Raw genomic sequence first — 27,758 nt, 5'->3', positions numbered from 1 at the left:
TGTTTAACTACATAAAATATAATAACTGTGTCTAAAATTAAAGTATTATAATTACAGCAATAGCATTCCTTCATCTGCTCTTTCAGAGTACTCTCAGATGGACCACACATTTATTTATATATCCAAAAGAATTCTTTATACAGAAGAGCTCTTCTCATTTACAATTCACAGCATTATTTGCTCTTACATGCCCTCCAAAAGAGAATGAATGTTGTTACCAGAATTTACACTGTCAACATGCTTCATAATGAGTTGTAGCATCTGGTAATAAGATTCTAGCCCTAGTCTTTTTATGCTCTTCACAATAAATAACTTGGTTAGTATACTTAGATAGAAACTCCCAGCTACATAAAGCTCTTAACTATCTTGTTTATTGCTGCACATAGCCACAAATTCAACAAAGTTAGGCTTACACCTCAGTGGTAATTGAAGCTTTTAACTTTTTTACTATTATGAGCCACTTAAACTTAGCACACTGTTTCTTACACTCACCAAAAGTAACCTTTATTCTAGCTATATATATTTTCTATCTTGGTTCCTTAACTTCGTTTAATCTGTTGTTTTTACCAAGACAGTCTTTTACTTATTCTCAAACAAGTACTGAAATGTAGAGGGCGTTGTCTTTTTGAGCCTTCTGAAAACTTCAATCAAAGTTATTTTATTTGTTCTTGTTATAAGTAAAGCTGTTTAGATTGAGCAGTTTGGTGTTTTCCAGAGCATACAAAGACATTTAATTAAAGTCCCTATTTAGTGGATTTTTCATATGTTAACTTGGATTGTCAAAAGAATTGTGGTGGTGTGCTTACTCACCTTGATCTCAGTATTTTGTGTATTAGTATCATAAACACAGGAGGCAGTATGACTTAGGCTACATTACACTTGTTGGTCAATTTAGGCTACTAAAAATAAAACCTAAATGCTACTTTGATCATCATTGGTGTTTGAATAATATGTGGCAAATTGCCTGCTCTTGGTTTGGTTGCCAGTTGCCATGTTTTCAACTTTTGTCAGGTTGTGCACCATAAATCTCCATTCTATATACCAGGATACAAATGTTATTTAACACCTTAAAGAAAGAGATATTTCATGCAGTATTTAAAACTATTTCTGAATATTAATTAACTATTCAACACTTAAAACATAAATGATTCTTTACATACAAGTTACCAGAAGCATAGGATAAGCATATTTCTTTAATAGGTATGAAATAACAATTTAACTCTGAATTTCAAATTGAAACCTTTGTTGATTTTCACAAAGAGACAGTGATTGTATTTATACATAAAAAGCATGTATATATATATGTGTGTGTTTGTAACATTTTCTAATATTTCAGTGAATTCTTAAAGTCTTTCAAGTGCCTAAAGACATAAAATGAGCTGAACTATTATAATTGTGTTTTTGTACCCAAGTCATCTCGCTGTTCATGCTTTGAATACAAATGTATTATTTTGGCAAAAATTCTCCATCATTAGATTTATAGATACTTGCTGCTCTTTGGGACCCTATGTTCCACAGAGGCCATTTGGTTTGTGAATTCTGAATCTCTCCTCTTCAAGGCCTTCTGGGCTAATCCTGACTGTTTGGGGCATCTTCAAATCTGCCATGCTAATACAATCTTTAAATAAGCGAGAACCACAAAACTTCAAATACAACCCATCCCACTATCATAAGAAGGTCAAAAAGAAACTAAAATCTCTGAGCATGCTCAGTAATCCTCTCAGGTTTCCCCTCAGAGGATTTTATACCAAAATTCCTGCTGCATATTGTTGTTTTTGTACTGACAAAGATTGCTGATCTTATGTTTAAGTGGTAACATACAACTACTGACAAGCAGAGCTAGGCATTTAACATGTTAGAATATAATTCAGTTGACAAGTCAAATAAGAACAGATGTTTGATTTATTATTTAGTTTTTACCTTAACTGTGTATATTGAACTTTATCTAATGTGAGTAATGTAAGTTACGTGAAGTTAGAAAAGAATCACTTTGTAGTTTTTCTCCAGCTTTCAACAACAACAAAGCCAGTGATGCATACATTTATTTTATTTTTGTGTATCATGAATAAATAATACAAAAAGCCATTATACTAAATAACTATCTTTGTTTTTCTTTTTTAATGATACACTTTTATGATAAAGTTATGTTGTGAATTTAGTGCTTAAAATTGAAGGATATAACCACTAACCTATAAACAGTTCATTTAGTGAAGAGCAGTGGCCTATTAATCTCTTGGATTAAACTGTATATATAATTTTTATAAAATATGAGAAGAAGTAAAAAATGTTAGTCTATGACACAATAAATACAGTTTTTATTATTTGAATTGAACACTGGATTATTCTGAATTTCTAGGATGCAATTTCAAGACTCCTGTATGAAAAGAGGGAATGCTGTTGAGTCTCAAAGTAATCAAAAACTTTCAGCAAATGTGTTGACATTAATGTTATTTAATACAGGTTTTAGATAATTAGTTGTATGATGTTATTTGATTGGTAATTTGGCTGTTTTTCCAACCTCATTGAAAAATCAAAATATAAATGCACATTTTTAATGCAGTTACCTATGGAAATAATTTCTGAGATAACAGTCACCTCTGAATATATAAATACTATTTCCCTCTTGTGTCTGCCTGTGAGATTTACATGTTACTAACCTTGAACTAAGGTTCAATTAAATTCACATTTAATGTGAATGGTTCTGGTTCATGATGTTATCATGTGACAATAGTCCTTCACCAAAAGGAGGGTGACACAATCTTCATGCCCAGTAACTCCTGCTATGCTCTTGCACTTGTGATAACTTCATTCTTTCCTCAACATTACATTGAACAGACATACTCAAATTTCTTATCTAAACTCAGTTTGCAGAATCTTGTTTGTTAAGGAATCTTTCATTTTCTTTGGCTTTTGTTTCAAAAGCTGTAATTATTTTCATGAATTCTCAAGTAATGGTTATTTCTATATGTTCTGTGTAAGTGACAAAGTTATACAAGTCATGGCTTTTGGAGGCTCATTAGCTGTTGGAGATCTTACAGCCTTTGTTCAGTGTTCTTGTGGATTACCTTATTCTTACTTGGCCTCCTCCTCCTGTCCCTCCATCTGGCATTTCTTGAATAGCTTTACACCTGTACCAACATTCCTCATGCTCCTCACATTCATTACTCTTTTGTCATGACCTATAACTATTCTCTCCTTTCCAGTTTTGATTTCTTTGCCCTTGAAATCTCTTTTGCCTGCTTTGGGAATGGAGTATATACCTTCTGTTTCATTCTGTAGTTTTCCATTTTCATGTCTTTTTCTCATCACCATTCTATAGTATCTTTCCTCTCTTTCTTCACTCTTTAAATTAGGGTACTTCATCATACTCCAGTAAGGTTCTCTGGAAAGGTTTGTTTCCTTCTCATTGCCACATTTGTCTGTTTCTTCTCTGTACCTCCTTATTTAATTAGTCTTTCTTGCAACTCCATGGGTTTAGGTGCATTCCTTATTAATGTACACCTTCTTGTGTTGTGGTCTTTGTCAGTGTCAGGCTTTATAGGGTCTGGATTCTTTAGTAGATGCCTGTGACTAGTTAGCAGTAAAGGTCAACAATAAATGGACAGCATGCATTCCACTTGTTTTAAAATAACATATTCATAACAAGTCAAATGTACATACAAAATTTGTGACACTATTGATTATCACAGTTGTATCTAGAGCTTTAAATAATTGTTGTCTTTGCTACAAAGTCTACACAGGTGAGATCATGTACTTTAGAACACCCTTTGGCAAGATAAGTTTCAATACCTCTGGGAAATTCACTTTAGATGCTGCCTGCTTTAGATAAACTAACAATTACATTGTCTAACTTTACTTTGACTAATGTATTTTAACTTCCTACTTGCACTCTATTTATGCATGTATTTATAAAAAAACAACAGAAACTTCTAGAAATATCTAACCCTCTAGTGACATCAACATTCATGTAATGAGAAAAACTTTGAGTAAGACTTGTACAGAGTTATGTTTAAAAAATTGTTACTGTTGCTTTTAAAATTCCTTTTGACACTTACTATGAACACTAAATAATCATTAAATATTAGAGCATTAAATAAATCAAATAATAACTCTTAAACTAAATAGCCTTTAATACTCAACAGTCAAGGTCCCTTTTTTTGCCCAGAAGTCTTCAGTGGTTTCATGTTTCACGAGATCTAGTCTGAAAATGTATGATCTTTTGGCTTTCTCAACATTGTCCTTTTGATTCCTGTTTCTCAAATGGTTCAATCTATCCATACCCTTCCCATTCTAGTTTACAGGCCTTCCTCTTTTCTTTGCTTTTTTACTACCTGATAATAAATTTGTTACACTTCTTGTTAGTGACTGCCCTGTTGACTCAGGCCCAATGGGTACTCAGCCATTGGTCTGTTTTCTGCTGTTGAACAGATTTTTGATGTCCTCTCACATGGTCTCTCTCTCCCTTCTCTTTGCTCTTCTGTACTCTTCCTGTTTTATTTTATCCTGCCCTGAACCACAGTCCAAGTATTTAACCATACTCACATGATATACTGGAACATCTGGGCATTTTTTAATGCTTGTCTTAGCTGGGCTCAGCCTTTTCTTCTTCACTTGCAAGCCATGGAATATCTTGTTGCCAAGATTTGTACTTTTCATTCTGGACAAGAGGTTCTTAAAATTTGGGACACTCTGGCTTCCCTAGAGCCTCTTATTCCTTTTGGGTGTTAACATAAGCCCTCATAAGAATAGTGGATTTGTTCTCAGGATCTATTGTTCTCAAATAGCAACCTCTTCTTTCTTCTACTAATGGACTTAGTAGTAGTTAGGCTATACCAATACTATATCAAGTGTACCCTTACCCTGTCCCAGAACTTTTCCCAATCTCTTCACTGGTGCTTCCCTCTCAGATTAGAGCACATCTCTAAACAGTGACATGAATTCTGATGTTTGGACCCAGGATGAAATTCATTCCACATCAATGTGTACAAACTTCTTGCTGTTTCTCAGGCATGTTCCCACTTTTTACCTTGTCTGATGGATCACTTGGTAATGATACACTGCAAAAATTCCTCAGCCATTTGTGACATCAACTATGTAGGGGGCATCTGTTCAAGACTCTCTCTTTAGTCATTGGACCTTTACTTCTAGGCTCATTCCTATCATATCTGTCTTTTCACTTGACATATATCAAATGCTATAAACCTTCTTGCAGATTACCTGTTTTGACCCAATTTCATTCTACCCATGTAATGGTCTGTTTACACCCACATATTTCTTTGGGCATTCCTGTGCCACTTGTCTCAACTCCAAGCTTCCTTTTGGCTGTTCCCCTTTTCCCTCATCCTCTGTGGTTGTCAATGCCCTCAGCCAGACTTTTCTATGTGCATACCCTTCTCTTCAGCTTCTCCTTTGGAGTTCATGCTCTGATGCATGATACACCTTATCAAGCACTCCTGGTGGTGTATTTTTGGCCAGCTCAGCCTTGGTTTCTTCTACTTCTTCATTTAGTGTCCAGACCACTCTACCTAATATCTTCTCTATTGCCTCAGCCTCATCAGTTTTTCTTCTAGGGATATAATCCCTCCTTCTCCATCTTCACATATAGAATTTGTATGATCCATCACCTGTCTGGCTGGACTCTGCAGTCTTGTAGCTTTTTTCTTGTCATATTCCTGTGATGGGTCTTTTATTGTTAGTCCATCTATTGCTTCTTTCCTCTTGGCCATCCTTTTGTGAATTGCATTTTTGCCTTTTTTTTTCATTTGGCTGTTTGACTAGGGTTTGTTGGTCTCCTCCAATGCTCGTTATCAGGGAGTGTCGTTCACTACATTTGTACTTTCATGGCATCATAAGGTATTTTTTTACACTGTTCTTGCCACTCTGCTGTGCTCCTTTTTTCTTTGCCAACCCCCTCACCCAACTCCCATGCCTGATTGAGATCTTACTGTGATTTTGCTTGCTTTCACACATGCCTTGCTTGAACAATTGGTTTCTTGATCTTTTTACTACCTTTCTCTCAAGATTTATTTCTTCCTCCTCCTTGACTGTGGTCACAATCATTTGGATGTTTATACTACTGATGCTTCTTGTACTCTTTTCCATCACACTTGTATGCTCCTCTACCTGGACTGTTCTTTCCTTCTAAAAACTTTGTTGTTTTTATGCTTTTCAAAATAGAGTTTTTGCATCTGCATCACCCATTTCACTGTCTCCAGTAAAAGACATGTCTATCTGACAGTTTGATAGGGATTTGGGCAGTTCTTTGGGTTGTCCAACACAAATCCTCCTCCTTTCATCAAGTGGAGCACAGAAAACCCAAGCCATTTAATAGTTCTTAGCTGCTGGGATGGTAGACCATAGAAAATCCTCACTAGTTGGAATTAGCACAGTATGATAAGAAATAAGTAACTGATGACATTGTCATTGTCTATAGGCCATCCCAAATCCAGCTAGTGTGCTCTCCTCTGACATTTATAGTCTGTCCACTAGAGTTGAGGTGAGCACACACTATGTTCTGATCATCTGCTAACTACACTAACATATTAGCTCACTGATCATTTGTGTGACACATCAGGCTTTTGCCTTTTCCTCCCTTTCATTTTAGTCAAGATGAGATACAGTCTCCTACAGATGTGCTCCTATGGAACCACTTGCTATCAGGTATCACATTAAATAGACTTATCCTACAGGTACTTTCTAAAGGGAGCTACATTTAAATTATTATTTTACATTCACCCCTTCATCATTTCAATGTGGGATTCTAAAATGTCTTATGTTATTGTCATGAAAATTAACATTTTTTTAATCTGAAAATGCATTTTTGATGGATACTTACCTGTACATGTGTTCCCACTTGTGGTGCACCTGTTTTCTTGTCTAAGAATGAAATTATCATGAGTGCATATGTGTAAGGGGAGTTACTTCCAATGGAGATTGTGTCACTCTCCTATTGTCCCATGAGGATATCATAATGTATTGCTGCAGTTTATGTCAAACACATGCATTTAGGTGGGAGTGAGCTCAAACTAGTGGCATACGAATCCCACAAACAGATACACAAGGGAAATAGCATTTCTGTCTCTTTGAAGAGGTGAGTATCTATTTAAAATACATTTTCAGATTAAGAAAAACATTAACTTTCAGGATTTTAATGTGAAATACATAATACATCACTACAAGAAATTTAATGTACTTTATTAGTTTACTTTCTCTGACAGTATTGATGATTTGAGTTCAGTGAAACTCATCTACTGTAGAGAGAGTAGCCTGAACATCATTTATGGATTTTTTTTCTTTTCTTGAATGAAATTATACACTTAGTGTGTAGAAAAACTTGCTATTAACATCTACTAATACTGTATAATGTGATATTGCATGCATTAACTTGTATGAGTAAGACTCAACATATTAGAAATATTTGATCATAATAATTAAGAATGATTAGCTTATGTGGACTTTTAGCTTTCTTACTGAGTGCCCACATGTTTGGCATAAAATATACTAACTGTTTCTCTTTAAAGTCTGTAGAGTAAATTATTCACATAAGCATTTTATGTTATATGTGTAAAATTATGAAAGCAAGTACCTCTTATGTATGTTAGAGAAAACCTCAGCACATCTTTAAAACTTTCAAATTTTGCTTCACAGTGTTAGAAAAGTGTTTCAGCTTTTTATCTGCCCACCAGTAATTTGGCAATTTTATTGGTTCACTCCCAAGCTTGTTGATTTGTATGATGCACAACATAATGAAATGCTAGGTATATCCACCAATGTTTACAGGTATATTTACATATTAGAAACAAAAGTTGTATGGAATTTAAAATGTTATTACACACAAAGATTTGTTTCTGGTTAATATGATCTGTCTCCAAGAATAACAATCATTACTTTAGTATTAATCCAACTAAAATGAAGAGTATTTTCTTCATTTCATTGAATTTTATGAACAGAAATGTTGAGAACTTTCACAGTATTCATTTCTTAGTCCATCAAAGAACTACAGATTATCCAAAATGATTATATTCTCAGTGATTAAATACGAATTAAAATTTGTAAAAATAAAACTGTCATCTGTTTAAATGAGAAACATGCTAGTAACATCTTGGGGAAAAATCAAAATGTGAATAAAACTTGATGAAAATTATAATATCTTGTGAACCTGTACATAGTTAAGCACACTTGGCCTTACATATCACCAGTTAGTTTCATTTGGTTTTAATATAATAATAATGAGACAGGCCTCTATAGTTTATAAATTGTATGTGTCCCAGTAACAGTATTTCCAATTCTGATCATTTGCTAATATGTGATGTAAGATATGTAGCACATTTAAGAAAATAGGTTTTCATCATCACATATTGAACTGTATCCATTTGCCCTCTTGTGAATAAAAAGGAAATTAAGTATGTTGAGAGTTGAGCCTTACAGAACGCCACTGGCAATATTATTTTTTAATATTATGAAATGGCTAAACTTTTAAGTAATTTTCTTTCATTTACAAGGAAACATATTGGCAATATTTCTGACCCTTAGTATTTCATTTTTACTAGTGAAACAATACACGTACCCTTGTATTTTTTTAAATTGAAATACTATATAACAGTACTAAGTACAAATATTTTTCTTTCAGATAAGGCTGTGGTTTTGACCAGTTAATGAAACTGAAGATCAGGCTTCCTGTAAAACTACAAAATAAGTATGGAGGTTTCAAGTAAAGATAAAATATCTAGTTTTCAGTTAAATGGAATAAGAAGTATTGGTATTGATGCAGCAACAAATGAACATTACAGAATCAAATGTAAAAAACTGAAGAAAATGATCAAAGGTATTGTATATGTAAGTAAAATACAGTTTCCTTTATTAACTTCAACTTCTATTTCACACTGTTTTTTCAGTTACTTTAATTTTTCTTTTTGTTGTTGTAGTATAACTTGTAAAAAGAATAAATTTATTGTATTAAAATACATAGATGTAAAATAAATGTTGTTATTGCCATGAAAATGTTGGAAATTGTAATTGTAAGTCAGAAGCCTGTTTCATAGGGACAGAGAATTCCTTCTGGGAGAAGGTTGCTTATGATTTGAAAAAAAACAGTTTTAAGTTCATAAAAAACGATTTGCTATTAGTGAATAGAGACACTCATATAAAAAAGATGTAGAGCAAATTTGGAAAGTTTTTAGAAAATAATTCAATATAGGCAAGTTTCTTATAAGAAAAAGGATAATTGAAGGATCAAATTGTATTGGTTCACTAAAGAGATGAGAGAAGTTTAAGATATTTAAAATGATGGATAGTTTGAAATATTTACACTACTATAGGAAGGCTAGGGATTCAGTTAAGTACAAAGAAATTATGAAATTTGAAAGAGCTTGCAAGAAACAGCTGACTGATAATGTTAAAATTAAAAGCAATTATTTTTAAGTTTGTTAAAGGTGAGCATAATGTTAGAATGGGAGTTGAGTCTTAAAAGATGGAATTGGCAATGTTATTTTTTAAGATTATATAATGACTAAATGTTTACTTAGTTTCTTTTTATTTGTAAGAAAAAATATTAGTAATATTTTTAGCATTTTATGGGAAATATTAGAATGTACTTGAATCATGTAGATATTATAGTTTTAGGAAAATTAAGAGACTGAAAGTAAGTAAAGCATCAGGACCAGACAAGGTTTATCCTCAGTTTGTTAAAGATGGTCAAAAACATGTATATGAGCTTCTCTCTTTCAATTTTGGAAGGTCAACAGGTAGATAGCAGGTGTCTAAGAGATGAAGAGCTGCTGTTACTCATATTTTTAAAGATGTTGGTAAGAGTTGCCATTGAAATTATACCATATCCTCAGGGTTGACTCAAGGTGGGTTTATTTCATTTCAACTTCTCCAAACTCCATCTTCACGTGTGGGTTTTGTCTGGTCCCTTGCCTTAGTTCAGAGTCTCATCCCTTAGGTAGCATCTTTTCTTGTCAGTAGAACTTGTCCTTCCTTTTTATTTATGTACCAAAAGTGTTGGTCTTATTTTAGACTCTTATCTATTTTTCACCCAGACCTGGGTGATTTTATGAAACAACACACATTTTACAAAAAAAATAACTTATTAAACATAGAAAACACAAACAAAACATTGCAGTAAAAAATCATTCAAAAATATGACTACTGATGAACAGCAAGCATTAAAAGCAATTGCCTGTAGCAAACATCCACAAGGAATTCTGAATAGAATTTATCATCTCAAACTGTTCTGGAAGTTCATAATCACAAACAAGTTTGCAATCACAGTGTCCTATCATATTTAATATCACATTTCCTTTACACACATATGACAAAGTTGTCCAGGGTGGGCTGTGAAGTGCACCTGGTAAGCTTCTCATGTTGGAACTGCTGCTGGGTGGCCATTAGGAGGTCAAGGTTCTAACTGTAATTCTTCTGCAGAAAATGGACCAGTCTATGAGTTGCCTGGAGGAAATAGGCTTGATCTCACTGTCACTGGCAGGCACTGGCTCAGTGGGTGCTGCAATGGCCTCTTGAATGAGACAGCTCTTCCATCCATCATCCAAGGTGTTGTGAGCTTGGCAGCTGTTATCCACAGCTGTGTACTCCTCAACTGACATTAGCTCTGGTATGTTCAGGGCAGAGGAGCTCTGCCAGGGGAACATTGTCCTCATCCTCTTTGGGGTCAGCTAGAGGATGGTCCATGGGGATACCTGTTCTCTTGAAGTACTTCTGCACTGTGAGGGCAGCCTGGAGCCAGAGAACAGTGAAGCACATATCAGTGAAACTTGCAGATGGCCTGGAGGTTAGAGACAATGTCTGCCTGATGATGACATACTGAAAGAGGGTGGCATCAGAACTGCAGCTTCATAGCACAGTCAAGTGTCTGAAGAGAGGAGATAGCATTAACAGGCAGGTAGATGAGCTTGACATTGCTTGAATTTTTGTACCAGGATATGGTGATTTTTCCCTTCACTCTTGCAAATGAGTTGAACGTTCTTATGGAGAGTCAGCTCCTTCCTCTTGGGGGTGCTACCAGATATGGTTAGTATACAAATGAATAATCCACATAACACTCACAGTGTATGTGTGTGTGTGTGTTGAAGTAACACAAAAGTCACAGAGAAAAATGAGTATCCAATACAGTCACAGTCCAAAACTGACTGAGCAATAATCACAATGGTAAATTGCAATGTGTGTACAGTATGGCAGAACAAAGAAAGTTTGGTTGAGAAAACAGAGCTGTATTTATTACAAAATAAAGGGGAAGGGGAAAAAATTTGAAATGAATTTGCAAGTTTTCCCCTTTGAACAAATATTTTATTCACAAATACCAAAGAGACATTGAACTAGAAATGTTACAAGTAATAAAGTTTAATGGAGTATGAAAACATACTGTTTGTTTGATTGTGTATGTGTGATATTCAGTACAGCATGAGGTGTGAAGTATCAGGTATGATTAGTATGCCATTAATAGGAAACACCAATTACCACCTGGTTTGTAACACCTGCAAGACATGGCTTCTATCAGTCAATGTATGGTAGTGGTCTCTCTTTAATTGACAGGTCTTAATAGGGCAACGACAGGTGAGAACCAGCTCCTGTGGCTACAATACTGACTTTAAAGAGACCACTTGGGCTTTGGAAATGGGTTACCACAAGCCAAGTTGACTGCAGTATAAGTGGCCACAATAGTAGATGGTTTACAAACATAAAATAGAAGGAAATATTTGGGACTATATCAAAATGACTGTAATTAAAGGTTGACCACTATAATGCATTAACTGGAGTGCGAGTCTGGACTGTATTGCTTTAGCTCCTTGACACTGCTGTCCTTTGGAGATCATTCAAGCTGGTATGTGTATGTACATTTGTTGCAAATTACCTGCCCAACCTCCTAAAGTGATTATACCCACATCTGTTTCCTTTTGACTAAGTTAAGTCAACATTTTTTTTATCCTATTCACTTACATACATCATAATTTATGATCTCAGTTGGTGGCATATGTTGCCTGGTCAGGTATGCTTACTATTATTATATTAGCACTAAATCAGTGGGGTGTTTCTGTAAGACCACTGGCCACTTATCTGATGTTGCACGTGTACAATGTATATATCACCGTTCTATATATAAAGGATTGTCACTCTTGTTTCCAGTTTGTACCTGTCAATTCTTGAAAGTGAGGATTGTGATAAAATAGTAGAGAAAACTAACTGTGCTGGCATAGATGGTTCAGTATGATTGGTGGAGGGTAGTCACATGATCAGCAAATTTTCTATATTCAAAATAGGAATCACAAACACCTATTTCACTGTCTCTGTTGTGTTGCTCCTCTGGAATCCCCAACTCATACTCCTCTGCCTTTTCTTCCAGTGAAGCAGAGGAGTCCTTACCACTTCTGGTTTTCAGTTGCTGGAGTGGTGGACTGAGGGGGTTTCATCCTAAGTGGAGTTTGTACATTTAAGTCAATCAAACTTCAAAGTTTATATGTACCCATTTAGTGAGAAGTGGACTATTATCAGTATACTTACTGATTGTTTACTATTATGATATGTTAGATCCAAGGCTCTTTTCCAGGATGTTTTTGCTCAGGGTGACTACACTTGTTAATTATAAAATAAAATTATGCAAGGTGTTTCCACTAGATGCTTTCTGCCCAGATGGGCCACACTTAACATACCTAGTATCCCAGTATGCTTCCCCTAGATGTTTTTGCCCAGGCAGACCATACTTGGCCATAATATTAAATATCCAAGGTGCTTTCCCTGGATATTTTTGCTTAGCTAGACTACACTTAGCCTATTAATATGGAATTTATAGTTATTTAGACTTACCCATGTATACTTTTGTTACATTGTCAGACACATTGCTTTGATTATCACTGTCTTCCCTGCTAACATTTTCTACACATGTAGACAAATTATGTACTATCTGTTGACAATGGGCTGATTCTGAATTATCTGACAGTTTCTCATCAAACCACTTATTCAAAGTGCTTCTCCTGGATTTTTTCCACTTGATGTTTGTAATGGTTGGAAAGAAACTGATATGCTCTGGTATGCTCCAAAACTATTTCTTTGGTCCCATTGTGAATTACATATTACATATTCTGTTTTTGTCAACACTATGATGTTTCAAGTCATAATTGTACAGCACTTTTCCACAAACCTGTGCTGTTTTTTGTTGTTGTTTTTTTTGAGGCTATGGTCTATGGTGACTGTCTATTATATTCTATCCTATATGCATTACAGTGTTTGTTACTGAGTAAAGATCATACCTGTTCCAGAAGTAGTGCAAAACCCATCACATGCATTTTCATTTCATATTATGCTTTCTGCTTGATTGAATACTTGTGACTTCATCTTTTAATGAACAGGAGCTGGTACCATTTTAGAAGTTAACATTTTCTTACACTGAAAATCCATATCCCCTAGATACTAACTCCTAATCCACCCAGTAATATACCATTGTTTCTGGTTTGTACTTGCAAATTCTCAAAGGTGAGGATTGGCTAGAATAGTAGAAGAAGCTACTTTAGTGTAGATGATGTACTATTGGTAGAGGGTAATTGCATAATAAGCACATGTCCTGAAATGGTCCAAAAATATAAGAGGTATGAAAGACTGGTGTGCTGTTAGTGAAATTTGTTTAACCAATATTTAGAAAGCAAATCAGGACTGAGACAGCTTTGGATGAGGGAAGAGGGGGGAAGTACCAACTGGTAATACATTTTCAGTGTAAGAAAATCTTGGCTTTTTTAACTTAAACTGATAAACTATCATATTTCATATCAACCTACTTTAAGGGAAGAATGTTTTATTCTATACATAAGTACTAGCAAAGTTAATGGGGTAAATGGGGTACAAGTTGTAATTATACTTAATAACTCCTTAAAGCTTTTATTGTTAAAAATGTATTTTCACAACCTGGAATCACTGATATTTTGCTTGTTCCCTTTTTTATATATATTTTTGTTGTTTTCATTAAGAAAAAATTGATCAATTTTAGGTTAAAAAATTCCTTAAATTAATAGTCTCACACCATTTGAAAATGTGGGAGCTGCTGCAACCTTAGTCTCTCTCGTGTATTGGTTTTGTTTTCTTTAAGACACAAAATAAATTTTGATTAACACTTGTAGTAGCTTTATTAGTATATTTTTAAGGTGTCAAAGACAATAAACTGCTAAATAAATGTTTTCTGGTAATATTTCTGTAAATACTGATATTCAGATACAAATAATTTTTTTAATGTCAATGGTAAGATTTCTTTGTTGCAGCTGTAGGTATACAGCATCTTAAGTCTTAGGCCTAACAGACTGTTATAATAAATAATATTCAAATACCTAAACCTTACCCCCAAGTGCCCGAGCAGTACATTTGATGTCTTAATATGCTGAAAATTTAGTTTTACTACCCAAGCATGATATAGATATCCAATTGTGTAGCTTTGAATTAATAACAAACACAAAACCTTAGATGTAAATAATAAGTACCGAAATTTAAAATGTTTTATAAGGTATATGTTTTATAAGGTATATGTTTTATAAGGTATATGTTTTATAAGGTATGTGTTTTAAAAGGTATGTGTTTTATAAGGTATGTGTTTTATAAGGTATATGTTTTATAAGGTATATGTTTTATAAGGTATGTGTTTTATAAGGTATATGTTTTATAAGACAATTTTGCAGTAAGCTTAAGTAACATGAAGACTTGGTGACTATTATTAATTTCTTTATTCATAGTAATTTTGATATGCACTCAAGGTACATGTACATATATCTCAATCTGTTAAAATGATTAGTGACTGACTGATTTTTAAATCTAAAAGTTTTCCTCAAATTATACTTAAAAATTGTGGTGCTTCTAAAATTTAATAATGAATATTGTAGGTAATTCTGCCAGTTACAAGTAAAGTTAATATAAAATTGCTTTGCAAGATTCATTATTAAGTGGTTCTGAAGTACTAAATTATATGAAATTAATATGTCTTTCCATGCAATACTATAATTGGGAAGGTTTTTTTTTCTTATTTCATTACATTAAATAGCAAAATTTGCAAAAATTCCATTTTGGGTGGCATTTCGGGTATGTCCCAAATAGCTTGTGTTCTTTAATTGCTTTTAAATAATATAAGAGTAAATGCTAGAAAATTAGTTCTAAATTCTGCTCTGTTGTATTATTATTCACAGTGAATAGTATCTGATTAACAGTTGACGTAAACTGATCCTTATGATGAATTATACACTTTCCAGCATTGTGACACCCTTTCATCATGTGAAAAGTCACGAGTTGTCCTGATAATAATTAGTTCACCAATTTGGACAGGCATTTGGAAAGGTGAAGGTTCTTGAGTTATCAAATGTGCTTTTTAGCCACAAATGCCTGTTGTTCATTTGGAAATATATATAACAAAGTTTTCTGAGGTTTTATCAAATATGCCTTTTAGTCACAAACACCTGTTGTTCATTTTGAAATATATGTAATAAAGTTAAAGTAGTTAAGATGTTAAATATTTATTGACAGAATTTTATCAACATATCTGAAATTCAGTTTCAACATGTGTTATACTGTTAATGTGTATTTATGTATTTGTTTTTATAATTGAAAAATAAACAAAAAATATTGATGTCAATTTTGTAACTAACTTTTTTTTAATTAACTTTTATAACTTGTGTTTTGGTGTCACAAGATATGGAATAAAAAGTAATTATGTATGTTTTATCACTATGCAATTTAGTTATATTATTTAAGTTTGAGTAACTGAAAAATAAATAATCTTAGAGTACATCTTTTTTGAAAAGTGATCAACAACATTAATTTCTGAAATAAAAGTGTTACTTTTTTAAGAAAGAAAAGATTAATAAGGGGTCTATTTTAAAGGAAAATGCTGCATTGTGTGATGAAGTTACTCAAGTCCAAGAGAAGATTTTAATAGCTAAAGAAGATAGAAGGTTAGTGAATAATTAATTACATTTGATATAGATAGCTTAAGGATTCTGTTTGGTGCATAAACAAAGGGCTTTCCTTTTATCAGAAAAATTGGTAGAGTAATTAAACCATAGATGCTAAAGATAAAGGAGGGGAATATTGCTCCTTAAGTGTTATGCTACCACTTTACATGAATGATCTTTAGCCAAGAGATGAGTTGTCAGCACAAGTCAAGCTGTCCACTTGGTTTTCTACTGAATTATGTAAACCCCAGTCTCTAAACATCCTTTTTTAAAGATGGAGCTAGATCTAGTATCAAGAATTGTGTGATTATTTTAAAAGTTATTTAAAGTAAACAGTGAAATAGCTATCACATGTAATAATTATAATATCAGATTAGAATATGATTGTGTGTGAATAAATAATAAATAAGAAAATATATATGAACATTCACAATACCAGTATCTAATAACACTGTCCTTTACTGACTAACTGGTGTTAGAGTGTGAGTCATACTCTCAATTATTATTATTTTCAGTTTTTTTCTTTTTCTTTTCTTTTTTATCTGGACTAGAAATTTTTGAATAAAAGCCTATAAATGGTCCCATTGTTGTGTTGTAGAGTTAAGACTTATTGAACACATAAGGAAAGTGATATTCTTACCTTGTAAAAAATCTAGCCTTTGACAGCACACAGGGCTCATGGTTTTTTTTAGTTTTGTAGCTTCTTTCACTGATACCAATGACCATTTTTATTTTGCTAAATGCAGAGCAGAATTTATTTGCAGGTATGCAGTGTACACAACTATGGTAGTCTATCAAAGTACATTTGATAATTTGATAACTGTATCAAGTACCACATCCTACTTGGTTAAATTGATATGATGAAAGAGTAATGGATTTTTTGAGACAAAAATTGATACTTTCTATAACATATACAGTGGTACCTTGGTACTTGAATGACTCCATTCTCAAACAATTCGGTTTTTGAATATATTGTTTGAGAAAAAAATGTCTCGGTTGTCGAACATCAACTCGGTTCCCGAACCAAGCTGTCTTGGCCCGAACCCCCGAAATAACCTGACTGATGACCCTTCGACCATTTTCAGCCCACGCCAAGCTTGCCCAAAACATTTTACCTGCACCTGTTGCTCAGTCCACATCCCCGCTAAAATCTGCTGTGAATGTTCTCATTTTTTTTTTCTTTTCTAAATATTCTGATTAAATAAGCCACCATGGTGTCAAAGAAAAATAATGAAAGCAGCAAACCAAAAAAAAAGTTGTTAGAGCCACAATAGAGGTGGAAAAAGATCTCATAGCAAAGTATGAGAGTGGTGTTTGCATATCTGACCTTGCTACACAGTTTGGTATCGCAAAGTCTACAGTCTGCATCATACTGAAAAATAAAGAGGTCATCAAAGGAGCTGATGTTACAAAAGGAGTGACAGTGCTTACGAAACAAAGATCACAAACAATGGAAGAGGTAGAAAAACTGTTGTTGATTTGGATAAACAAAAAACAGCTGGTAATAGCATTTCTGAGACCATCATTTGTGAGAAAGCAAAGCAGTTGCATGCTGACCTCCTGAAAAACAACCCTGGAATGAGTGCTGATACAAGTGATGCCTTTAAGGCTAGTAGGGGGTTGTTTGAAAAACTTAGGAAGAGAAGTGGCATACATAGTGTGGTGAGACATGGGGAGGGTGCCAGTTTTAACGAAGAAGCTGCTGATAAATTTGTTAGGGAATTTAAGGACTATGTAGAAGCTAAGGGCTTTATTCTCCAATAAGTGTTAAACTGTGATGAGACAGGCCTCTTTTGGAAGAAAATGCCAAAAAGGACCTACATCACCAAGGAGGAGAAGTCGCTGCTAGGACACAAGCCAATGAAGGACAGGCTAACTCTATTATTATGTAGTAATGCAAGTGGAGACTTAAAACCTAAGCCTTTGCTTTTGTACCATTCTGAGAACCTGAGGGTTTTAAGAAAAATAATGTCCTGAAAAGTAAACTAAATGTCATGTGGAGGGCTAACAGTAAAGCATGGGTAACCAGGCAATTTTTTATGGAGTGGGTCCATAAAGTGTTTACTCCAAGTGTAAAGAATTACCTCACGGAAAAACAGTTGCCACTCAAGGCCCTTCTTGTGATGGACAATGCACCTGCTCACCTACCAGGCTTGGAGGACGGGATGGTGGAGAAGTACAGTTTTATTACAGTGAAGCTCTTGCCCCCTAACATGACTCCTCTCATTCAGCTTATGGACCAGCAGGTTATATCGAACTTTTTCACTGTTTCAAAGGTGCTTTGAAGTGACCTCTGACACAGAGTTAACCCTCAGAGAATTCTGGAAAAATCACTAATAACCTCCATCGCTTGAGGATCATAGACAAAGCCTGAAGGGAAGTGTCTTTGAGGACCATGAACTCAGTCTGGAAGAAATTGTGACCAGACTCAGCAGCAGATAGAGACTTTGAAGGCTTTGAGGCTGAGCCTGTTGTCGAGGATGTTGTTTCACTAGACAAATCTATGGGCTTGAATGTGAGTGGTGATGATGTGGAGGAGCTGGGAGTAGACCACAACACTGAGCCCACCATGGAAGAACTCCAAGGCCTTCAGAAGGAGCAGCAACAGAAAGCAACTGAGGAAGTGTCTTCAGATGAGGAGAAAGGAAGGGAGGATGTTCCTAGTTCACTAATCAAGGAAATATTTGGAAAATGGGAAGAGTTACAAAGTTTTGTGGGAAAATTTCACCCTGACAAAGCTGCAGCAAACAGCAGCATAAATCTTTTCAATGACAATGCCATGTCTTACTTCAGAAACATTTTAAAATGCAGGCAGAAACAAACCTCATTAGACAAGTTTTTAGTGAGAAATATATCCAGTGAGCTTCAAGTAGGTTGTAGCAGTGCAAAGAAACAGAAAATAGAAAGAACCCCAGAAGGAGAGTTACCTAATGTTTTTATGGAAGGTGACTCCCCTTCCAAACAATAATAACCCTTCTACTCTCCATGTTCCTCACCACCTTTCACTTATGCCATCAGCTCTCCTCAGCACAGGTAAAGTGCAGTTAAATTTTCATTTTTTTTATTGTGTTTATAGTTTTTGTGGTTGACATGTAAGTATTATTATACAGGTATAAATAAGCAATATTTTTACTTAAAATGCTTCATAATGCATAATTTTTGGAGGTCTGTAATGGATTAATTTAATTTACAGTATTTCTTATGGGAAAAATTGATTCAGTTTTGAAGAGCCTTCTGGAATGGATTAAGTTTGAGAACCGAGGTACCACTGTATGTGTTTTACATTTGAAAAAAGTCTTATATGAAAATCTTTATTCTAACTTTCAGAAATGTGATGTCCAGAAATTTTGTGTGTTTTAGTTGTGGTATTTACAACTACAGAATTACAGTGTTATGGACTTTGAGAACTACTGACTGCCATTTTTATTAAAATGATCAAATAACTTTTCAAGTGTATGTTCCTCAACAGTAAAATTGCCCAGTAGTTTTCATATGTGGAAGACAGAACATAATACTTTACTACACGTGAATTAACTTTGTTACACTTCTGTTCTGTAGCTGAAAATAGAAAAGTCTTTTATTTGATATGAACTTGAACAAGTCTCTGAAGATGAAATAGTACAACATTAATGCTCACTTTTGTGACCAAAAACTGTCTACATGAGATACATCAAATTAGAGTTTGTAGGACAATGCTATTGCTGCTTATCTATTTGACAATTGTTCCCTGTCCTCAAAGACCATAGTTCTGATAACTAAAAATTAATTGAAGATATTTATAAATAGCCTCAGTTATATATGTTATATAAAGTCAATACAAAAAAGGCATTATAAGTTGGATCTTGTGGTTTGCACATTATTCACAATGATTTGAGAGATTTGTATATAGTAGCTGACTGGAAATTTAAAGAAAGTTTAGCAAATTTCTACTGTTTTTTTCAAAGATTCTCCAGAAAGTGGATGTTTGGATTTTCTGCCAAAGTTTTATGGGCTATAACAGCTGGATAAAGTTATTGTCTTTTTAATATGCTTATCCCTGCTACCACTTCTTAGAACCTGTGAGTACACAGAAAAACTCACAAAAATTAGTCATGTGACAACTTTTATAAAGCTTCTAGTTCCCATATCTTCATCCTCAAAGCACAGTTTTTTCTTTCAGTTGTTGGAAAAATTAAACCTTCTCTCAAAGAACACCAGTTTTTGCCTTTTATAACTGCAGATCTCTTTAGTCTTGTCAGAAGATTGTTGTAAAAAATTGTCACTTCAGGATGATTGAAAGATGTTGGGAGCACAGATTTTTTGGACAAGAAGATTTTATAGGAACTTTCAAAAGTTTTGATAGTGGTTTAGTTACAAACCAAAGAGGACTTCAGAATTAGTGATAAAGGCTTGCTAAACTTTTGGTTTGAATGCTTGCAGTTCCTCAAAACTATTGTTGTGAAAATTATTTAAAAGACACCCTTAACTTACAGCTCGGTAAGGAAAATGAGCTGCTTTCATTCAGAAGTAATGATGTAAAATGCATCATCCAATGCTGTTATGTCTTCAACTTGTCTAAAATGTCTGGTAAAGTGGAGGGAAAAAACTGTGTTACTATTTTCAGATAATACAAAGAGTTTCTCATGAAATCTCTGCAGTTGTCTTCAGAGAAAGTAAAACAGACTATTTAAATCTATATTTCCATCTCCTGTCAGAAAAGAAATAATTCCAGATGCTTGCAGAACTCTCTACTTTCCTGAACTATGACCTAATTGACAGACAACTTGGCAACAACCCATTTGCCAAAAATATTATCACTTGCCGACAGGCTTGTTGATGTTCCAATATTTCATGTATACTGTTAGTATTGCAAATAGTAGGCTAGGTGAGTGCTTTTGACTATTAAAGTAAGATAATTAGCTCAACTCTTTGGCAAGACTGTAGATTTTTCAATGTATAAATCATTATTACATCATTTTTAGTTCTTACTATAAAACATCTATAATATATTATATTTCAGTATTTTTTGTATTATTTTCTTATTCAGTTCATTTTCTAAGTATAAATTCAGTACTTTGCAAACTTGTTTCGTTTCTATTCATTCATTGTATTTATCTGTTCAAAATGCATCAAATTACTCATGTATGTTGTAAACCTAATTCAAGTACATGTAAATATGCATACATTCCCCTAAGTAAATGTAAATATAATAACAAATCCATCTCATGATACAATTGTCGACAAGTTGATTTTTCAACTAAATATACTTTGACAGCTTGTCCAGTTGACGACCTATCTGTTGACATAACTTACTGTCGCCAAAATTTCCTGTTGCCCAGATTTCATCAAACCCAAAAACAAACCTCCTAGTTTTCAAACGTTTTTAAGATAAGGGTATAATTATCAAAAGTTTTAGTTTATTAAATAAACTAATATTATTATAATTCTTATGTTGTTTGACTTTAATTTTAGGCTACTTGAAGAATATCTGAAATACTAGGTTTTTACTTTAACTAAATACATATCTGTATAATAAACAAACTGAAGTATGATTATTCAGTTATTTTAGTTGGTTAGAAAACACTTGTATAATTACATATTTATATATACAAGACTTGAGACTCCAACTTGTTGTAAACATGCTTATGAACAAGGTAAACAATAGTGAATTATCTGGAAAAATGAAACACCTACTCTCCTAACAAAACAATTTGGCACATAATGGTAAAATATATATAATTCTCATTCCAGTGTATATAATGTAACATGATAAACATTGAATCTTTACATCATTTTTAAACTTAAATGAATAAAAATGTGCAGAATACATATACAATATATGCTCTCTAAACACGTAAAGAAGGTACATATGTTGATATCTTAGTACTGTCATTATAGTTATGTTTCTAGATGGAGCATCAACAGTTATATTATCTTTATCATGTTTAAAAATGTATTTAAATTTTTATTTCAAATGAGTTTCTCGTCATCAAGAATTTATTATGTTTAGTATCCAAATATCATTTCTGCAGCACCATGTTGTTGTTCCTTAACTTACTCAAAAATGCCTATGGATTATGGTCTATATACACAATTACAGGCTTTACAGAAGAGTAAATGTGTTCACATCAAGATATTGCAAGGCTAAAATATAGTCTAACAATTCCTTCTGAACAGTGGAATAAATCTTTTTCTGACAATTAAACCTTTTAGGAAGATAACAAAAAAAGAATGTTCAGTATTATCATTACCATCCTGCAACCTATACCAAGATTGTTGGCATCAGTTGTCAACTTGAACCATTTACAAAAATCTGGTAACACTGGAGCATTCAATAAAAAAAATGTTCAGCCTGTTTAACACCCTTTCACATTCTGGATTTTAAAAAAACCTCAGTATTGTAAAAGTTCTTACAAAATTTCTAATAGTGACAGACCATGCCAAGAAATCTTTTAAATGATATTACAGTTTTTGTTAAAAAATCAATAATAGCTTCAATATTATCTCTCACATACTCTGCATCATCTCAACCAACCACATCACCCAAATATGCCACCTTGGCATGTCCAAACTCACTTTTTGTAAGGCTTTAAATTCAAATTTGCCTGAGCGAGTCTCAAATATTTTGTCAATTCTTTGAAGGTATTCATCCCAGGTATTACTATATACAATCAATCATCAATGTGAGCTTCTCCACCTTTCAAACCCTGAATACATTGACTCTTTAAACAGATGAATGTAGCTAGTACATTGTTTATTGGCAAAAGACGTAACTTTGTATCTGTAAAAAAGCCGACTGGTGTTACATATGCAGAGATTTCTCTTGCCCATTCAGTCAATGGAACACACCAATACCATTTCAGTAAATCACATTTGCTTATATAGTTGGATTTACCAATCTTGTCAATACAGTCCTCAATCCTGGGGATTGTATATGAATTGGTCTTGGTTGCAGAATTTAACTTTCTAAAATCTGTGCAAAATCTAACATTACCATCTGGTTTGGGCACAAGAACATAAGGTGAACTCCAGTTACATTGACTTGGATTTATAATTTCAGTTTTTAGCACTTATTCAATTTTTCCTTTATTGTTCTTTTTTAAGTGTGACCCATATGGATGTTAATTTATATGTTTGGAATCACCAACATCATGAATCAATATATTTATTCTATTTGGAATATCTGGAAATAACTGTTTATACTTAACAGATAGACAAACACAACAACTGTTTTTTATCAAGATTTGCTAAGATTGCTGAATTATTAACTAACATCATTTCATTCACAATTATTTATTGGTGTCACATGTCATTGACACTTGTTACAACAGATGATGCTTTATGATCATAGTATGGTTTCAGAATATTACTATGACACAACTTAGTGGATTTTCCAAGATCAGATGTTCCAATTACTTAATTAGAGTCACTTGATATGAGTCATGAAACTTTTCTGCAAAGAATGACCTCTTATTGGTAGTAACACAAGGACTTTATCACCATTCTTTTGCATTTGTATCCTACCAGTTTTTATTTTACCATGTGTTGACTTGAAGGTTTCGTAAGCTAACTCATATGCTCTACTGAGCCTTATGCCAAACTTGGAGACACTCTATAAAATTCAGGCTCTCTGACTCCTCACTCAACAAAGTTGTCTTAATGAACTTCAGAGGATCCCTCATTGTATGACAAAATACTAACACAAAAGGACCAAAACCAAGGGATCCCTGCTCTGACTCATGGACAGCAAACAGCAAGAAAAGAATATCCTCATCCAACTCATCCACTTGATAATAATCTTAACAATAGTCTCCAAAGTGGAGTGAAGATGTTCCAGAGCTTTCTCAAACTGGGTGTGATATGCACTAGACTTTATCTATGGTTCTTAGTTAATGTGTGTCTTGTTGAAAATGACCAGACATAAAAATCTACCCATGATCAGACTACATCTCTTTTGGAAGACTAACCAAGGTAAAGAAGTTGATTAAAACCTAGGATATATTGCCTATGCTAATTTTTTTTATTGAAATTTCTTTGTGTAATCTGGTGGAAAAACACATAATACTCGACAGACACATATTTCCAGATTTTGTGTTTGGTAATGGACCAACACAGTCAATAATGACTCTGCTGAATGGCTCATCAAATGTAGATATTGACAGCTTCACTACAGAAATTGAAACACCGGATTTACTAATCATCTGGCGTGTAGCAAGTCACAAAACTCAGACATCTCACGTCTGAGACTTCACCAAAAGAAAATGTCTTATCTTGTCACATGTTCACACCAATGTATCCACCCAATGGAATCTTGTAGGCTAGTCTTATTATCTCATGTCTGTATGCCTTTAGTGCAACAACTTGATTTACAGTAGCCCATTCTTTATTGAAAGGAAGATCAGATGGATGCAATTTTCTTTTAAGTACATCATTCTTAATGAAATATCTTACAGGGGCATTCTCTAATTTATCCTCAAGGAGGCAGTCTCAGGATTGCTTCTGCTCTAAGAGAAGCTAGCTTTTCAAAGACAACTCATCAACCTTAATACTGTTTTGCCTGCCAGACACATCAGACAATTTATCCCTGGGAAAATCCTTAACAGAAGAATTATGGTCATGGTCCTTGTTATGGGACATAAATGTATCTGATAAATCAGTAGAATCATCCTGTAACACAGTTTCAGTCTTTGCTAAATTTTCAGTGTTTTCTGATGCTTTTTTGGCCATAGTTCAGGCTGGAAATAAACCTGACATTTTTACCTCAACAATCTTGCTATTCTCACAAGTGCTCAGCTCAGAAACAATACAAGGATTAGCAGTCTCCTGATTACCTGCAAAGTCATTACCCAGCAACAAAGAAACACCCTTAACTGGCAGAGTGATCATAAAACCCACAATAACAATTCCTGAGGCTAAGTATGACAGTAAATAAATTTTGTGCAATGGTACATTCACTAAGCTACCCTCAATGCTTTGAGCTAAAATAGATTTACCAATGGCTTACCCAATAGAAGAGGTAGTATAGCCTGTAACAATAAAGATTGAGAAGCCAAAGTGTCATGAATAATTTTAATAGGCACCAGATTGTTTGGACCGACTGAACTTTGTGAGTTAAAGCAAAGCTATCAGGCATTGTGGCAGCTTGTTGCAAGATTTCTACTTTCTTCTCATCAAAATAAGTCTTGGTGGCATCCATAACATACCTTTTAAGTTCTTTCACCAAAATCATTTGTTTTCAAAGTTGTGGTTCACCTTCTAAAATAGACCTCTTTTTTTACCTGGGTGAATTCTAAACTTTACATACCTGTAACAATTATTTTTCTCACAATTGTTAAGCCTGTTCATTTCTAATACTTTACTAGCTTTCAACAATTAAATAATTACATCAAAAAAATAACCATGTTACAATGTGTAATAGAAACAGTACAGTAGAGAAAGAATAGTTTTGAAGAATTAATAAAATATAGTGCTGAGTTTTATTAATAATAGTCTGTAAACTCCATTTATTTTACTTGATATTTTCTACATGAAGCATCCCCCTTTTTTCATCTTGCTTTTTCCAGTAAAGTTAAACATGCAGAATATTTTCTATCTTTACCAAGAAGATCAAACTTCAGTTAAATAGTTATTACAATGACTTACTTTGTAAGAGAAACATAAAACTCTAAGCACAAAAATGTATATAATATAATAGTATTGTAAATTATCTGAACAAAATACAAAAAACATTAAAATAATTGCAGTAAAATATTTTGTACATCTCGGAATCTTCATGAGACATAGGTCAGAAAAACAAGAAGTCAACATTTCAATATTTGAAATCTCATCCTAAAAAATTTGGTCAAAATTGTTTATTAGGCACCAGAAAGTTCAGGTTTCTGTGTGTATTTTTTAATGCACAGCATATATTCTTAGTAAGCTCAGTTGTTTGTTTCTAAATACTCTACTAAGGTTGTTTGAAGCAAAGATAGTTCACTTTATGGAAATTGTTTTGTACTGGTATCAGCATCTAGCTGAAGGAAGGGAACATTGTTTAGACGTATATCATGAACCTTACTGAACTTGAAATTTGTCAGTTATGACTCTTTTTTTTTAATGAATATAATAAATGAAACTTGTTGTGATTTTGTTTTTTATGTTACATATTAAAAATGGAACACTTAATTAATTGTAGATTAAGTCAAGCATTGTATAAACATTTTTTGGCCAAGTTAGATTTTTCTTATACTCATCAGTATTCTTTCTCTTAGAACCCTCTTTTGAGTAGTGGCTTTGTGACAATGATTATAATGGCATGTTTGATATGACAATGAACTTTAGAGAAATATTCTATAGGTTCCATTTATAATTAATCACTTTTTGAGTTACTCATTCTGCTTTTCTTAATTACCCCTTTGTTATAAATATCTACTTCTTGTTTAATTAGTACTTATTAATTTGGCTGTTTTTCTAATAGTTAGCCTAATATTGTTATATAGTATAGTAATTGTTTCTATTAACTGCTATTTTTGAATTTCAAAAACAGTAACAGCTTCTTAATAAATATTGGTAGTGGCTTGATCTCTATGCACCACAATCATTGTGAGCAGTAGCACATAGGCTCATCCTAGACACGACAGAGGAAATGCATTGGTAGTAGGGAGGAGGAAGGTAATACAGAGAGTTAAGTTGTGTTAAATACATTTTCAGATAAGGAAAATATTTACTTCAGAAATGGTACTTACCTCTCTACAACATTAAGAGATAAAATTCAGCATTAAAAATGGTGTAGGAGCCAGTGTTGATCACATACAAAGATGAGCTTCATTCTGAAGCAGTAAAAGACAAGAAAATCCCATGGTCAAACTGGTGGTTATTTATTCATTCACATATACACTTACATGTGGCAACCACAAAAGCATGGTCACCTATTGGAGCATTAGACTGTTCTATCTTGGCAAAATAATTACATGAAATAGATGTTATAATGACAGGAGGAGGAGGAATTCTCATCTGCACTATGAGCCAAATCCAAATTTCCATATCTACTAGGAACTGGTTAAGATGTATTGAAATGAGGTGTTCTGTACTACACCTTCAGGGGATACTTTAGCTTTACATCTAAAACAAGAGGTGAGCCCAAACACTTTCTTACTGGGTGAGGCAAAGACATATCTAACAAAGGAAGCTCCATGTTGACATCCCCTGTAGTTTGGGGCTGGAAAAGTAAGGATTCTTCCATGCTACACTGGAAGAACCAGGGAATCAAGGAGGAATACACATTAGGGAAAATAATAGAGAATGTTCTTAGATCATTGTCATTGGGCACAATAATTGGAAATTGGATCCCCACCAAAACAGTGCAATGAGTTAGTACAGCTAAAGACAGAAAGCTCAAGTCAGTTGTGTACTTTTATTTTCATTCTCATGCGTGCCATTTTTCCGCTGAAACGCGGAGTTCCATGGTTTTCAAACAGCCAACGATCACCCACGAGATTCATGTAAATTCAAGGAGAAAATATGAGCGATTTGGGGGCCAGGTAGGTGGTTTTTGAGGAGAAATCGTATTTTTTCAATGTTTATTGCAGGAAAAAAAAAAAAATCTGACCGCCATCTTGGAGGCAGTCTCGTTTCGTCTCGTTGCAGGTCTCGTGGTCTGGTATCGTGTGCATACCAGACGATAAAATATTCTCTACGCTCCAAAGAAACAACAGCGATTGAAATGTTTAAAAGGAAAGATGTTCATTTTGATCCTGTAGACAAGAAAATGTGTAAGGACATTAGATCGGCAGCTTCAAAGCATACCTCAAAGCTGAGGGAGAATCAGAAGAAAAGGGCAGAAAGGCTTGAGGCCTATGGTTCTGT

At 33.8% G+C, this 27,758-nt stretch overlaps 1 protein-coding gene across 7 annotated transcripts in view; it reads left to right on the top strand.

The window, feature by feature from the left end:
* The window catches only part of LOC143235850 (transforming growth factor beta regulator 1), a 111,352-nt gene that overhangs the window by 56,484 nt on the left and 27,110 nt on the right, over positions 1–27,758 (top strand). For 5 of the 7 annotated variants that reach the window (XM_076474091.1, XM_076474090.1, XM_076474093.1 and 2 more), the window contains exons 2-3: positions 8,630–8,835; positions 15,865–15,935. In XM_076474091.1, the coding sequence (XP_076330206.1) occupies positions 8,698–8,835; positions 15,865–15,935 (209 nt within the window). In that variant the 5' untranslated portion in view covers positions 8,630–8,697. Of the gene's footprint in view, positions 1–2,356; positions 2,410–2,471; positions 7,091–8,629; positions 8,836–15,864; positions 15,936–27,758 lie in introns of those variants that run through there. The other 2 variants (XM_076474094.1, XM_076474095.1) reach the window with 2 other exon arrangements.

Source organism: Tachypleus tridentatus, chromosome 12 (assembly GCF_004210375.1).
Source record: "Tachypleus tridentatus isolate NWPU-2018 chromosome 12, ASM421037v1, whole genome shotgun sequence".
NCBI classification, from domain to species: Eukaryota; Metazoa; Arthropoda; class Merostomata; order Xiphosura; family Limulidae; genus Tachypleus; species Tachypleus tridentatus.
The sequence above is the reverse complement of the archived record's forward strand: the minus strand, read 5'-3'. Positions and strand labels throughout refer to the sequence as shown.